This window comes from Pieris napi, chromosome 21 (genome assembly GCF_905475465.1).
Source record: "Pieris napi chromosome 21, ilPieNapi1.2, whole genome shotgun sequence".
Lineage (NCBI taxonomy): Eukaryota > Metazoa > Arthropoda > Insecta > Lepidoptera > Pieridae > Pieris > Pieris napi.
Window position 1 is genome coordinate 8592811 of NC_062254.1, and position 15680 is coordinate 8608490.

The 15680-nt window shown below is 34.6% G+C and overlaps 1 protein-coding gene across 1 annotated transcript in view; it reads left to right on the forward strand.

Moving 5' to 3' along the window:
• LOC125060277 (forkhead box protein N3-like) overlaps positions 1 to 15066 on the forward strand; it is a 29375-nt gene extending 14309 nt beyond the window's left edge. Inside the window, exons 2-8 of the mRNA XM_047665095.1 lie at positions 766 to 980; positions 7954 to 8051; positions 10095 to 10162; positions 10774 to 11043; positions 12313 to 12387; positions 12845 to 13033; positions 14240 to 15066. Coding sequence (XP_047521051.1) covers positions 766 to 980; positions 7954 to 8051; positions 10095 to 10162; positions 10774 to 11043; positions 12313 to 12387; positions 12845 to 13033; positions 14240 to 14383 — 1059 coding nt within the window. The 3' untranslated portion in view covers positions 14384 to 15066. The remainder of the gene's footprint in view (positions 1 to 765; positions 981 to 7953; positions 8052 to 10094; positions 10163 to 10773; positions 11044 to 12312; positions 12388 to 12844; positions 13034 to 14239) is intronic.
• The last annotated feature ends 614 nt before the right edge of the window (positions 15067 to 15680 follow it).

Sequence of the window (15680 nt, forward strand, 5' to 3'; positions counted from 1 at the left end):
AAAATAAATATAGTTTAAAAAAACTATAAAACACGCTTTTAAAGCACATCAAACTAAAAAGTGAAAAATAATTCCTAATTTAGGCTGAAAATGGTAATGAACAAAAATTACTGGTATTATTGTGAAAAAGCGTGGGGGGGCGCTCTGTGCCATATTTTTCGTCTATAGAGCAAACCACGCTTTCGATCTTTTAACTCAGATTTATATAGAGAAAAATCACAGAAAAATCTAAAAAGTTTTCATTCCGGAAAACCGAACAGTCTCTGGGATAGCAAAATGTTACATGTGGGTATGTGCTAAAAAGGTAGGCTAAGTAAAATAACATTAAGAAGAAACGAAGTTAGTGGGGGCAGCTAGTTTTCATAAAAAAATCGGTTGTCTGTAAAGTCGGTTTACTGACGATAGTTGAACGTGACAACGTCATAAAAAAATATTGATGGGATGGTTGCATTTAAAAAAAAAAAAAAAAATTTTTGTTTGATAGGTATCTTGTATGGATATAGAGGAGGTAAATGGAAATCACAATTGAATAAACGAGATTGTAAATTAAAAGTTACATTTATTTGTACGCATAAATACAATTATGTCAATTTTAAATGGAACGCCTCAGAGCGAGGTAACGCCTCAGAACGAGGTAACGCCTCAGAGCGAGGTAACGCCGCATGAGTCATGTGTTTTCGTGCGTGCAGCCGGCTCCATCGAATTATAAGACGTTGTCACGTCAAAAAAAATTGCGTTTTACGTATTTATATTTTTTGTCCAAAGATGGCGCCGATGCGTAGTGAGCGTGGCGGGTCCCCGGCACGAGGTGCGCGCGCGTCACTCCCACTTCCGCGTCGCCTCATCCGGCAAATCGCTAGGCACGTGGCCTCCAGCGGCCGGTCCCTTCGTAGGCTTGAAGTATCCGGTCGCGTGATTGACAATTTCGATGACCTGGATGGCGCATCTGATGAGTCGGATATGGAAACTCCGCAGCCTGCGTAAGTATTTTTCAGTCCTATATATGCTTTAGAGATCATGAGAATTATTGATGCATGATACAGACAAATCATTTCGTCACTGTAGAATGATAACCTCGTATGTCAAAAACCTCTTATGTCATTTAACTGGTATAATCATGAAGTAAGGACTAATGTATGTTATTAATAAATATTTCCTTTTAACCGTCCAAAACTATGGACAAAAACACATAATATTTCAACGAACATTGAGGAAATGAAACATTTTTCGTTTCCTGCAATGTTCTCTGGATATACGAGGTTATCATTCTACAGCGACGATTTCTAGAAAGTCCTATAAGTTTTCTGTAATATATATATGTATATGCTGCGTAAGTATTTTGCAGTCCTACATATGCTTTAGAGATCATGAGAATTATTGATGCATGATACAGACAAATCATTTCGTCACTGTAGAATGATAACCTGGTATGTCAAAAAAACATTTATTTTTATTTTTACTCTTATGTCATTTAATTGGTATTATCATGAAGTAAGGACTAATTTAAGTTATTAATAAATAAGTCCTTTTAACCGTCCAAAACTGTGGCCAAAAACACAATAATATTTCAACAAACATTGAGGAAATGAATCATTTTTCGTTTCCTGCAATGTTCTCTGGACATACGAGGTTATCATTCTATAGCGACGATTTCTAAATAAGTAATATAGTCCTATAAGTTTTCTGTAATATATATCAACGTAATACATAACAAATAAACGTTACCACCCAGTGACTCTTTATACCTAAAAGTTACCATTATATGGAGTAAAGTACTGGAAAGTCGAAAATAATATTACAATAATGCGTAATTCAATCCCCGCATTGTAACGTTTTACAATAGGACCCCCCTCCCAAAATTCGTTACGTAATACTTGAATGCTCCCTTAAATGAGATAACTATGGCATTCAACATTTTAGGCACTGCAAGAGGCCTGCAAGTCTAGTCACACTAGATTCATTTCAACGTATTGATTGAAAGCTAGTATTAGTTGTAGCTATCAATGTATACACATCGCGACATATCAACCGCAGACCAATGAACCATTGCGTAAGCGATATATTGATGCACTTTCCCTCGTATTTAATATTCAATAAAATAACATCACTCTTTATCCTGGTAATGAGGTAAAAGTATACATTAGTGATAAGGACAGATCTATCCAGTAGCTATAAACTAGACGGCGATAGGGCGATGACCGTTCAGGGAATATGTGAGAAAGACGGTTGCCAAAACCCATCGGCATATATAACCAAGGAACTAGGTGGCGCTATTAGCAATTTTGGTATAATAATAAAAGCCTGTTTAATTTCCAATCAAAAGGAGGATAAACATCTTAAATTTGTTATATACATTTATTTATTATTCTAATATCCTAGCTTACTTCATTGAACCTGATGGTAAGTGATACCGCCGCCCATGGACACTCAATGCCAGAGGGCTCGCGAGTGCGTTGCCGGCTTTTTAAGAATTGGTACGCTCTTTTCTTGAAGGCCTCTAAGTCGAATTGGTTCGGAAATAGTTCAGTGGGCAGCTGGTTCCACAAAGTGGTGGTGCGCGGCAAAAAATGCCTTGAAAAACGCTCTACCATACGAAAATACCATTCATGGCTTTCTTTCTCAATTCCTGCTAACCCTTTAAATTTCTTCTATCCTTTTTTGGGGCGATCTCTTCTCCTTTTTGCTCTTGGTACTTTCCATTTAGTTGTCTTTAAAGTCTTTTAAAAGACTTGGCCGTGTATGCAATTGCATTTCAGTTAAATACTCTTAAATAATAAAACTAGTTATGCTGGATAAGAAGGTTTTGTTACATTAAAGGAAATCGTTCTTAAACTATTCGTACCAATTCTTGAAAGGCCGGCAACGCACTTGCGAGCCTTCTGGCATTGTGAGTGTCCATGGGCGGCGGTATCGCTTAACATCAGATGAGCCTCCTGCCCGTTTGCCTCCTATTACATTTAAAAAAAAATGTATAGTATTATTATTATAATAATTTATAGTAATATTAGTTATTATAGTTAAAATAGCTTTGAGCTACTTACAATACTCTCCTTGTTCCACTTTCGTAGCTTTAGACGGCAATTGTTTTTCTATTTATATCTATAGACGTACCCTTATCAATTTCTAAATATATACGATTCGATGTTCTGGGTATTTATTCCTCGATACAGAATATAGAGAAAATTAATGTTTTATAACGAAAGATAGAGCTGGTGGTGAAGCGCCTAGGTTGATTGATCTTATAAACAACAATAATCACTAGAACAGATCTGAGTGTATACTATAGACAAATATGCACTGCGATATGATAAACAAAACATTCAATAGCTATTGTAGGTTATGGAATTTTGAAAGGAGGTTAGTTTTTATATTTCACATAAAACCTAACCTCCTTTCAAAATTCCAATAAACAATTATTTAAATTAAGAAAAGAATTGTCAAGATTTTAGGTCTGGGCCATATATTTCTGTATCTGTTTCGTACTTTTTTTTCTAAGTGATCAGCATTCTGTTCCTAACGCCGTCTATTTTTAGCTCTATGTTTGCTTTTCTCACGGTGTTTTCTTTTGAGCATATAAAAAAAATCTGTGGCACTACAACCTCTTTAGATCTGGGCATCAGATTTCTGAATCTGTTTCATGATAATTTTTAATCTATTAGGCATATAGTAGCCTCCAATGCCTGATACATGCTGTCGACTTTTTGGGTCTAAGACATGTCGGTTTCCTCACGATGTTTTCCTTCACAGTTCGAGCGAATTTTAAATGCGCACATAAGAACGAAAGAAAGTACATTGGTGCACAGGGATCGAACCTACGACCTCAAGGATGAGTGTCGCACGCTGAAGCCACTAGGCCAACACTGCTATTCTTTTGAGAATATAGCGAATTTAATACTTGTACAGTAAAGAAGGACAAAGTCCACTGGTGGGGTCGAACCTTCGACCTCAGTCGCATGCTGATACCACTAGTCTAACACTTCTTATGTCGTACTAAACCTGTGTTTAATATACAAATAATCGTAATAAATTCATGTATGTTTAAATTGTGAAAGGTAAATGAAAGTTGATTTATTATGCAATACATACGTTGCAACTAGACGCCAATCTCTAAATCGTGTTTTTGGAGGTTTTCTGTCTCATTTAATGAAAATCTCAGCGTCCTTAACATACAATACGTCACATTTGATTAAAACATTCATTTATACAACATAGTACATAGTATTGTCTTTTATTGACAATAATATCCAAATTAAAATCTCAAGATAAACAATCCGCGAAAATAGAGGACACCGTGAGCCTTTTCTGCCAAAACCCTCCATCTTTTAGTCGATACCAACTTCGGGGAAATAAATACAGATAATACAACTTTTTCTACAGCTGTGATACTTTTTGACATTCAACACCTTTTGTCTTCAGTCACTGTGACCACGCACGCTGTAAAGCACCCGAAACGTCGGTTTAATTTAAAATTATGTAAAATAATTGTAAATACATAACTTCAATCCGGTAAAAAATTGTTTTATCAACATAGTACATTTCGTCATAGTCGTAGAATAATGACGGATCTGACAAATAGTAAACTTTACAGGGCAGCCATTTCAAAATATATTCATGTTAGTTTTTGTCATAACTATTTTAATTCATATTCTCTTATTATGAAAATTGGCATACAAGCAAACAAAAGGGTTTGTTTTAAAACAAAAAAAATAACATTAAATTACACAGTTTTCTAGAAATATCACATCTTCTATCAAATCCGTCACTTTACCGACTGATTAATTCGAAATTTAAAACACATGGATTTTTTTATGTAGCTGTAATATCTAGTGCAGTATCCAATTATGATAAAAAGTGGATTTTGGATTTTTCAAATCCGACATTGTTCTACGATCATGACGATTTGCTGTGCCAACAAATATTTGTTCCAGACGATAATATATTCTCTAGGTACTTCTATCATGAGGGTTTAGAATCCCACCTGGGATCTGGACATGTCTTGCTGTATCACAAATATGTATTTATATTGTTACAAAAAAGTTTTTTGTGGATATTTACAATTTTTTTTAATTCAATAAATAATAGTGGAAATAACTTTTTTAATTTATTTATTTCGACTATGTATTTGCGTGTTGTTCCCACGAGAATACCCTACCTACTTAGAGGACAAATCAGTGTTTTTAATTGTTTTTTATTATTAATTACTTAAGATGTCATGTGGAACATAGTGTAATAGTTGCAGCTCCTTACACATTGTAAAACAAAAAACTTGGCGATTAAAAAGAGTGGCGGAGAGTATATTGCCAGTTCTTCTCGTCCGTTCTACGCCCTTGATTTGAGAACTGGCAGTAAATGTAAAACTAGAAGCATTTAGAATTTAATATGTATTCATTTATTGACGTTCATACGTTGTGTTACCAAAATGAATAAATGATTTTGAATTTGAATTACGCACACAAATTTAATATACGGTATTATTCATACAAATGTGTTCCTGTAACGCAAATGCTATACTTGCCTTTTAACCTCATTGTATAAAGCCATGATCTTATTACACTAAGAGCCTTAAGAAAAGCCCTTTACAACTCATATCCAATTCCTACATTAAAACTGTAATGAAAAATGACTTGGTTGAAAATTAAATCTATGAAGATCTTTCGCCGAGTCGTTTCAGCTACCTTAAGGTGTGTTATTTGCTATTGTTGTTATTTTATTTTGCCTTGTTATATCCCTACCTAATTGCTATTTATGTATTTACATTGTGTATTCGCGGATTCTTTTCGGACCATTGCACTTTTTCGAGATAGAAATAGTCCCCTCGTGAGTTGTGTGCGATATTGCGGGCTGCGCCTTAATTTTCTCGTGTCATTTTCACACGTGTATATTTTATAACATACTAGCAAACTCGGCAAACTCCGTTTCGCCACCAGATGGCTTCGTTTTATGTAACATTTCGTTTGGTGATCCCGCTTTTCTGTTGAAATTTTTCCTGAATTTTCTTTTCTATAAACCTCACGGAGCCCAAGACCTTTCCAACGAATGCAAAACCGTGGAAATCGGTTCGTGCGTTCTGGAGTTATAGCGTCAGGAAGGAAAACCCGACTTATTTTTATATTAGTAGATTTTCATAAGTATCTGATTGTTCTCCTTGTGTTATGTTTGAGAGCAGCAATTTATGACGTGACCAAATGTTAATTGAATGTCATTAAGCGTTGACGATTCAATGATTAGAGGTGACAGTTTCGTGACAGAATTGTTTGTAAGCTATTTGGAGAATAGTCCATTGAAATGTTACAATTTGAGGGCCAAACTAAACATTTGTTAGAGGACGCAGTTTGAATTTTGGATTAATGATACAAAGTTATAGACATAATTATAGGTATAGCGATTTGCTACAAAATAAGTTCTTACAATTTTTTTGTACGATGGATAGTTTAGGAGATATAGCCAAAAACGTGTGCTCACCCCTTTTTCCAAGATGGCGGCCAGGGTACAGTCCCCCCTACACGTCCCATAAATAAAATTGCGTCCTCTCTCAAATGTTCAGCCCATGTAACATTTCAATGGACTAGAAGAGGACTTTCAAGTTTCCGACTTAAGACTTAAGCTATTAATTAATATTTGTTTAATTGTGTTTTGGATTCAAACTAGGAAAAATAGTAAAATTATGTCGCCTATATGTTTTAAATGATAAGCTATCATTACGATCAATCAATGCCAACTGTTTGATATCTTGATTTTTAGGTGACCCGGTAAAGTCGGTTTTATAATACGGAATAATTAATTTTGGCTTACGCAAGTACTACACTTAAACAATAATAAGTGTTGGCTTCAAATTGTATTTCTTATTTTATTTTTGTATATGTTGCACTACGGTGACTTCAAAAATTTTACGGTAATCAAAAACTCGCTGACCCTAGACTAGTTACAAATACTTATTATGTGACATTTGCATGCCTATTTCTATATAACCGATTTTGCGGATTTTTATAATTAACTACCTGACCTGGCTAACTTCGTTAGTTTAGTAACTCCGTTGTTACTTTAATTCAACTTATTTTAGGATTTCATTAATGTTAAGTATTACATTAATACAACTCTTTTGCAAATACAGAAATGTTTTATTGCTTGCCATTGCGAAAGAAGAATGGCAGTTTTACACATTAGGCATCTTCTCTCTAGCGTCAATATGGCGATACTGCATGTTAAGCACTTTCTGATATCCAACATCTTTTGATCAGGATCAAAGCATGGTTATGCATCTCCTCATTCACCTCAAGATCGGAATTTCTTGAACTGACACGAATTCGACGTAAAATGATGCGTAATTTTGTCAACAGATGGCACCATATGGTTTTTACATTCGTAAAATTAATTAATTTATTTATTGTTATTCGATAAGTTATCCGATATTGCTTATTTATATTATTGCTTATTCTGCTATTCGGGACGGAAACAAATCCAACAAATCAAAAACCATGGCAATCGGTCCAGCCGTTCTCGAGTTATAAGTGTTGTAACAAACACGACTTTCTTTTATATATATAGATGAATCTGATGTACCACTTTGCAAATAAACTTTTTTTAAATCATTTATTATACAAGTTATAGGATCAGCCTTTGCTTTACAATTTTGTGTGACACACGCCGTCGATTTTCGTTTCTGCATGGGGACATATTAACGTTATAAAAGCATTTTTATATTTTCTTCACTCACAAATACTATACGTATATATGTTCATGGAAATTGGTATACAATGTAAAGGTGTTTTTGTATATTTATTAACTTTGTTAATTAAACTTTCAAAATTAATATCAAGGTTATGTTAAAAATATCAGATTTATTATTTTAAAGTAACTAACGATTCAGAAAGTTCTTGGTACAGAATCTGTATATATCGTTAGATTATACATTGAAATGTATTTAAAATGTAAGTTTAACAAATTAAATTACAGACTGGCGTGTGGTGGTAACGCTGGGACCCTCCCACCGGCAGACAATGATGACGATCTGACGAGTCTGAGCTGGTTGCAGGACAGGAATTTACTCAGAGGTAATTGAATTGTCTTTAACTTTTAATATAAACGCTTTTAGTTATTTCTTCATCTTAGTTAAGACGGGTTTTTGGTGCTGAATCAACTTCTGTAAACTGATGCAATACCATCGCCATCTGAACTCTTTTTACGTTCCAAGAAGTAAACGTTGTTCACAAAATTAATTATTATTTATGCACTGCTTGTACTTTACTCTCAGTAGGTATTTGTTTTTTTTTCATACTGGTGTTGCCTAGAAGAAATCGCTTGTTAGCGATAAGGGAGCGTTCAAGTATTACGTAACGAGTTTTGGGAGGGGGGGTCCTTTTGTAAAACGTTACGATGCGGGGCGGGGATTAAATTACGCGTTATTGTTAATATTTTTTTCGACTTACACCACATAATAGTAACTAAAGAGTCACTAGGTGGTCACGAAACGTTTTACTATACTTGGGTACAGTACTGTACTTGGGTACTGAAAAACGTTACGGCGAGTTACATCAATAAATAATCTCCAAAATTGCGTTACGTAATACTTGAACGCTAAGGCCGCCTATAGCCTAAGAACATAATATGTATGTATGTATGTTTTAATGGTAACGCGGTGTAAATAAATAAACATTTTAAGACGATTTTATTCCTTTTTTAATGCCTTTTAAGCGGAAATATGTATTCTCCAGAAACCGACATACTATATTTTAATGACTTATATCGAAGGAATTCAATTTACCACCTTTTCCTAAGTTACAAAAATGGCTGATTTTCATTTAGAATTAAAAAAAATACTAATCAAAGCGATATTTATAAATCAGCCAAGGTCTACACGCCTAATAGGCTTTGCAAAACACCTTATCGGTATGAAATATGTGTTAAAGAATTACTTGTATCAATTTAATTCTGATATTTCATTCCTCGGCAACAGTATCTCAATCGTCACGTGCGATAAGATTTTGCGTTTGCGTAAATTAAAAAGTTAAAATGTCGGCACGTTTCTTGGAAATGTTTCAGGGAAAACAGAAGCCCAACAAAGCTTTGTTGAACACGTTATTTTCCTCTCGTCTATAATTTTTTTACGATTTCGAAAGACTGTTATAAAATACTCGAATTGAATTTTAATATGCCAGAACTAGGATTTCTCTATTTCTGATCTCAGGGTTCCGAGACGAGACTTAGGGTCTGTTTCACAATGTACGGATAAGTTCTACATAAGTTCCAAATTAGCTATTTATTACTTATTGGTAGGATAAACACTATTGTTGCGTTTCACGACTGGCAGATATCGCTATTCGTCATATAAAGTCCATCATACGTTATGAGTCCGATGAATGTCAAATAGCACAATTTATCTTCCAAATAATTTATGTGTTGCAAAGCTATTTAGTACTTTATCCATTGTGAAACAGACCCTTAGTGTGACCTGATTTTAAATTCAATGTTAGAAATAAATACATGAGAAATTAAAAATATTAGGAAATGCGTCTCCTTTTGACCAAATTCTGCGTAGGGCTTGGCGAATTGTCAATCTCCAATGTATTACCGACTTAATTCTCTCTCTCTACCAGAGACATTGCGTATCTATGCGTCAACTACAATGTGTACTATGGAGTGTTCTGTAGAGTTGTTTGGGTTGATCCATCCTGTCTCGTTTCATCATCGTACGAGCCGTATTAACTGATTTAGTCTCAGCATACTATCTACTGTTCACCATGACCTTGATGGCACGATGTCTTCCACGGTCCGCTTTCCAAAACATATTCTTTTGCTAACTAGCGAACTGCGGAATCGACCCCCGGGGAGCCTTCCCTTTCAAAGAGTATATTCCTCCCTCAAAGGCCACAAAAATGGGTGCCCATGGGCAGCAATGAGTGCCTTTTTTGGCGTAGTTTGTCTCCAAATACTTCAGTTCTAGTCTTCTATGAATAATAAGATTTTTTTGTATATATTAAAAAATTGGTTTCCTTCGCTATAAATACTCGTGTAAATAATGTTGAGATATCGACTTTGCTCTATATAAAAGGACCTTGTAATATTATTTATCTAACAAGATAATTCGTATCTTTCAGGCATCAATCTTACTACAAAGAGCGATATGGAGGACTCTAAAATTCTAAGGAACGAAGTTATTATCAAGGTATGTTCAGTCATAAGCAAGCACAACTATCTCGGATTTTTTTGAACCCATGAAAACTAATTATAGTGGGTTATTAATGCGTTAATAGTATTAAATTTATCACGTGACCCGTCTTAATACCAAAACAACAATCAAATATACAGTATTTACAACATAGTTATAATAAAAATAATTAAAAATTAATGAAAAGAAAATTAAAACGAATTTAAAAAGTTTGGTCCCTGTGGCAGTGTACCTTTAACGCTGGCAGTATATCCTATTGCGATGCTTATTCGTTGAGTGAGGAAAGCACCAGCTCTGGGGACACCGTATTTAGATATTTTTTTACTATTTATTTAACAAGATTATATCGCTCCATTGCTGTACATAGTAAGGGTATGTCAGACTAACTGTTCGCTTCTGAATCTCACACTTAAAAAACTACTTTATCAGTCAATTTTTTTTAGCAAAATAATTTTACACATTTTTTATTCATATATAAATTCTAAATATATTGATTTATTGTGTGATATCGATTACATACTATTTGGTATCTTGAACTTATAGGTAAAAATATCGAGAGTCAATCCAACCAAACAGCTGCAATCATTATAATATTTTGTATCTCACAGACAGAATCGAAAACTCCTCCCCCCTTAGCCCGCGTGGCCTCCCCACCTCGCACACCCTGCAAGTCTCCCCCCTCCCCCACCCACACAAAGCCCCCCTACTCCTTCTCGTGCCTCATCTTCATGGCCATCGAAGCCGCACCAGCTCGAGCCCTGCCCGTGAAGGAGATATACGCGTGGATAATTCGCCACTTTCCATACTTCAAACACGCGCCCCAAGGCTGGAAGAACAGCGTGCGGCACAATTTGTCATTGAATAAATGTTTTCATAAGGTGAGTTAATACAACATATTTTAAGTATTGATTAACAAAATTTCGTATTTATGTTTATATTATCAAGATATTAATCTAAAAATCAAATTGATGACCTCCTTAATTTATCTGAAGTCGATTAAAAATAGGAAATTATATATTTATTGCAATTGTGTATCAGTTACTTTTGCTTAAAGGTCCCCAATGGTTCAACTGTTATTGATTATTTAAGCCAATTGAGTGACCTGTGCGCGACCTGATATTCTTAGTTTTGCTTTGGAATTGAAAATAGATTCTAAAGCTAGGATATTTATATAGATAGGGAGCGTTCAAGTATTACATAACGAATTTTGGAAGGGGGGGGGGGGCGTCCTTTTATAAAACGTTACGATGCGGGGCGGGGATTGAATTACGCGTTATTGTCAATATTACTTTCGACTTTCCAGTATTTAGCACCAGATAATGGTCACTAGGTGATCACGAAACGTTTTACAGAAAAACGTTACGGCGCGTTGCATGGGGGGGAAATCAACAATCTCCAAATATTTCATGTCGTAATATTTGAACGCTCCCTAAGGCACGCCAGAAAAAATATAAGAACTTTAGCAGAAGTAGTTGAATTTTCTTTGCAGAGAACTTTAACTTGGCTTTCATGTGCTAGAATTTCCTTAGCTAAGAAAAACTTAGTAACCAATATAAATACATAGAACGTATATACACTGTAAACTAAAAGAAGTTTTGGCCTAGTGGCTTCAACGTGCGACTCTCATCCCTAAGGTCGTACCTTATGCATCAATGGACTTGATGTGAAGGAAAACATCGTGAGGAAACCCGTTGGCCTTAGACCCAAAAAGTCGACGGCGTGTGTCAAGCACAGGAGGCTGATCTCCTACTTACCTATTACTTGGCGATTAAAAAGAGTGGCGGAAAGTTTCTTGCCAGTTCTTTATACCCGCTCTACGCCCTTGACTTGCGAACTGGTAGTAGAATGTAAATTTACAATAAATTTAACTTTTTTTTGACGTTCATAAGTCTACTTCCTTACCTATATGAATTAGTCTAGTCGACAAGTTGAAAATGGTACAAAATAGGGATACTGCTCTTAAAATTATGTGCGACCATTTTCCATTACCATTTTCAACTCGTCGACTAGACTAAATAAAGATATTTTGAGTTTGAGTTTATTATTTCAGTCAATTTACAAGGTATCAGAAATACCTAATTACTTGAATATTTATTACCTGAATAAGCTTTATATAGATTTATCAATCCGTTATTCAATAACTTCAGGTTGCAGCAGCTCCCGGAGTTGGCAAAGGTTCTCTATGGACAGTAGACCCTCAACATCGCTCCACCTTGCTGCAGGTCAGTTGCTTAGCTAAAGCCAGTTTACTTCTTTATTGCTGTGGTAAAAATCATTTATTTTTGAATTGCTTGAGAGTATTTATTCATTCAACTTAAAGCGTACCCCTGACTGCGAATCCATGGGTCCCGGGTTTGATCCCCGGCTGAGACGAACATCGATGTGATGAGCATTTGGTGTTGTGCTTAGGTCTTGGGTGTTTAAATATGTATTTATATGTATATCTATCTATAATATGTATGTATATCCGTTGCCTAGTACCCGTAACACAAGCTTCACCAGCTTAGCATGGGACTAGGTCAATTGGTGTGAATTGTCCAATATAACAAAAAAGCAACTAAAAGTACAACTTTCATAAAAATCGGTTTAGTAATTTTCGAGATGTGGCATTTTTAGACAAAAATAAATCAGAAAAAGTACTAAAATTAAGAGATAATAACTAAATTTGATAATTTCCAGGCATTCGGTCGGCAACCAATCCCACCGCCTGAGGTGGAAACCCCAGAGCCAGGCAAAAATGCCCCAGACCCACAACTGTTCCCGTACCTGGCGCGTCGTCTGGCCGACACCAGTGAGCCTGGCGCTGATGAATATCTGGCGGCTGCTACGGTACTCGCCATGAAGTATGGCCCGGCTGTTTTAGACCAGGTTAATATTGTATATATAAATAAAACGTAAATAATCAGTATAGACCAGGGTCGATAATTTTTGAAAAATAATAGTAGGATGAAACCTATTGGAAAAGTCCCTGGTCTAGTAGGATTGACAAGATTTAAAAAACCATTTCAGATTTTTATTAATGACTAACTTGTGACGTAATATGCTTGTAAACATAAAAACGTCAAGTTTTTACGTGTTATTTATTGATCATTCTTAAATTACACAAACACACATTACAATTTGATCAAAATAGTCTCTGACAAAATTTAACTCCAACACAATTATAACTCTAAGACAGTATTGGAATTTGACAGGCGAAGACATTATTTACAAGCATGTTACGTCATCGATTCGAATAATCTCTTGTCACGTGACTGACATATAAAAATCTATATTAAATATATCGAGTTGTTGATAAATTAATTATTATTTACTAGTTTTTTTAACTCCATAACGCTTTTATATGTAAAAAATAATGTATTCTAAGTAAAAAATATGTATGTATATATTCTCAACTCTTCCATAACAAACTTAATACAATTTTTTTTTTATTTTTACAAACAGCATTACGTAACACATAATATGTAATACATGAATGCACGACAATTTTTTATTTCTTAAAAGTCGAAATGTATTTTAATATTGTATCAATCGTATGTCCCATACGTACACACTAATTTACAAATACATACTAATACATACTAATTTAAATACAAAATAATCGGTTTTTAATGAGTGATTTTCTTTATTAAGGTAATACTTTTGTTTTAAGAGATTGTATTGTTTTCTATTTATATTTTAATCAATGATATTTCGAAGCTATACTTCTATTTGGCGCGTTAGGGAAAAATTATGAGAGTAAATTTTCTAACACAAAGAAACGACACCCTGAAGTTAGCTATAGTCAATATTTTATTTTGTGATATAAATATCACAAAATAAACTTTATTTAACTAGATAATGTGTTATAATAAAACTTACAATGTATTAGATACCTTTTTTCTATTGTTAGTGTCTTTTTTCTACAAACGTAAAATAATTTTTTTGAAAAGATTTTTATCTTGTTACGCCAAAGAAGTATAACTTCTAACGCGTGTACATAACTTTTTTTTTACTTGCATTCTTTTACCTGAAATATTCATCTGCCTTCTGAAACGATAGAGTTAAGGCCTAATAATTTATGTTTTTTTTCAGCTGCCACCCGAAGCGCACTTAGTGATATCGCGCTGCGCAAGAGACGAGCACTCGTACAGCGGCAGTGGCGAGGAGAGGCGCACGGCCGAGGCCTTGCTCAACTTAGCCGGGGTGACCAGCCACACGCACGCCGCACTTAGCTAGCGGGACTTCGGGTGAGGCGTTTAGTTTACTTGAATTGGGGTGGCCAGCTTTTGGAATTTAATATTGTGTTTGCGGAGGCTTCTTTAACGGAAAACTACTACGTACGTACATACAATTTTTTTTTTTCAAATTTAAACGACTACTGTTTAACGAGTAATTGTAAATGTTTTTTTTTTAATTTAGAGAAATCTGAACACGTGACATACATTCCGTTAAAGAAGTTTTACTTAAATTGTCAAGAAGCAAAACTTTTTTTTAAAATCCTATTTGAGGTTCGAGAGCTGTCAATTTGAAGGTTGACGTTTGACAGGTGTCACTTGTGGAATATATTTTTAAACATAACGAAATGTGTCTTAAAACTGTCACACCTGGTAAAAAAAGGTTTTGTCATGTTTATATTTGTTATGAATTATAAAAACTTTTGAAGTATGTATGATACTTCACTATTCAAAACTTAGAATTTTTTATTTACTTTGTAAGTTATAACCAAAGCGTTGGCCGCTCTGAAGATTAATTTAAATTTAGTTGAATCGTGATTAGTTCATATTTGGATTGTGTTGTTGTTATTTTTTTTGGAATGTAGAATAATTAACAGTTACCGGAATTGTATAGATTAGTTTTGGCAAGCCAATGTTTTTAATATTATTTACACCAAACAAATTTATTTTGTTGTCTATGTTCTATAATCTATTTCAGAAACACGCTAAAAAGCAATTAGTTTTAAGTAATACATTGAACAATCGTTTCTCTGCTCAATAAGTAGTTTTTGTTGCCCGGTTCGTATATCCAATCTACAGTTGTAACGAGTCGTAAGGGGCAGAAGCTCGTGACAGTCTTGGATATATGTTTTGGAGTTCCTTCATAATTTTGCGTTAACTGGAAGTTCATATTTAACCTGGGCCAAGCCCACAAAGTGATTATTACATATTAGTTCTAAGAACAAAACTAAGCGTAAGACACAAAATAGCTTATAGTGATCTGTCACTTATGAGCGCCATTTTTATTTTGAACGGCTTATCACTATGCGTCTCTAAAATGTAAAAATATACGGTCGAGGTATTTAACCTAAGTACGGTCCGATAAAAGTGAAGCGACCGCGACGTGTGACGTCACGTACGCGATCGTGATCGTGAAAATTTTGCAAATTTAGAAATTCAAGCTAATTTCGATGAAATAATAATTATTATTTACAATAAATTAATTTTCTAAATAATCTCATCACAACTATGAGTGCCATAGTGAAATTTAGAGACGTATTAACGTATGGCTTCATTCAAAAAATATTTTACGTCAAACT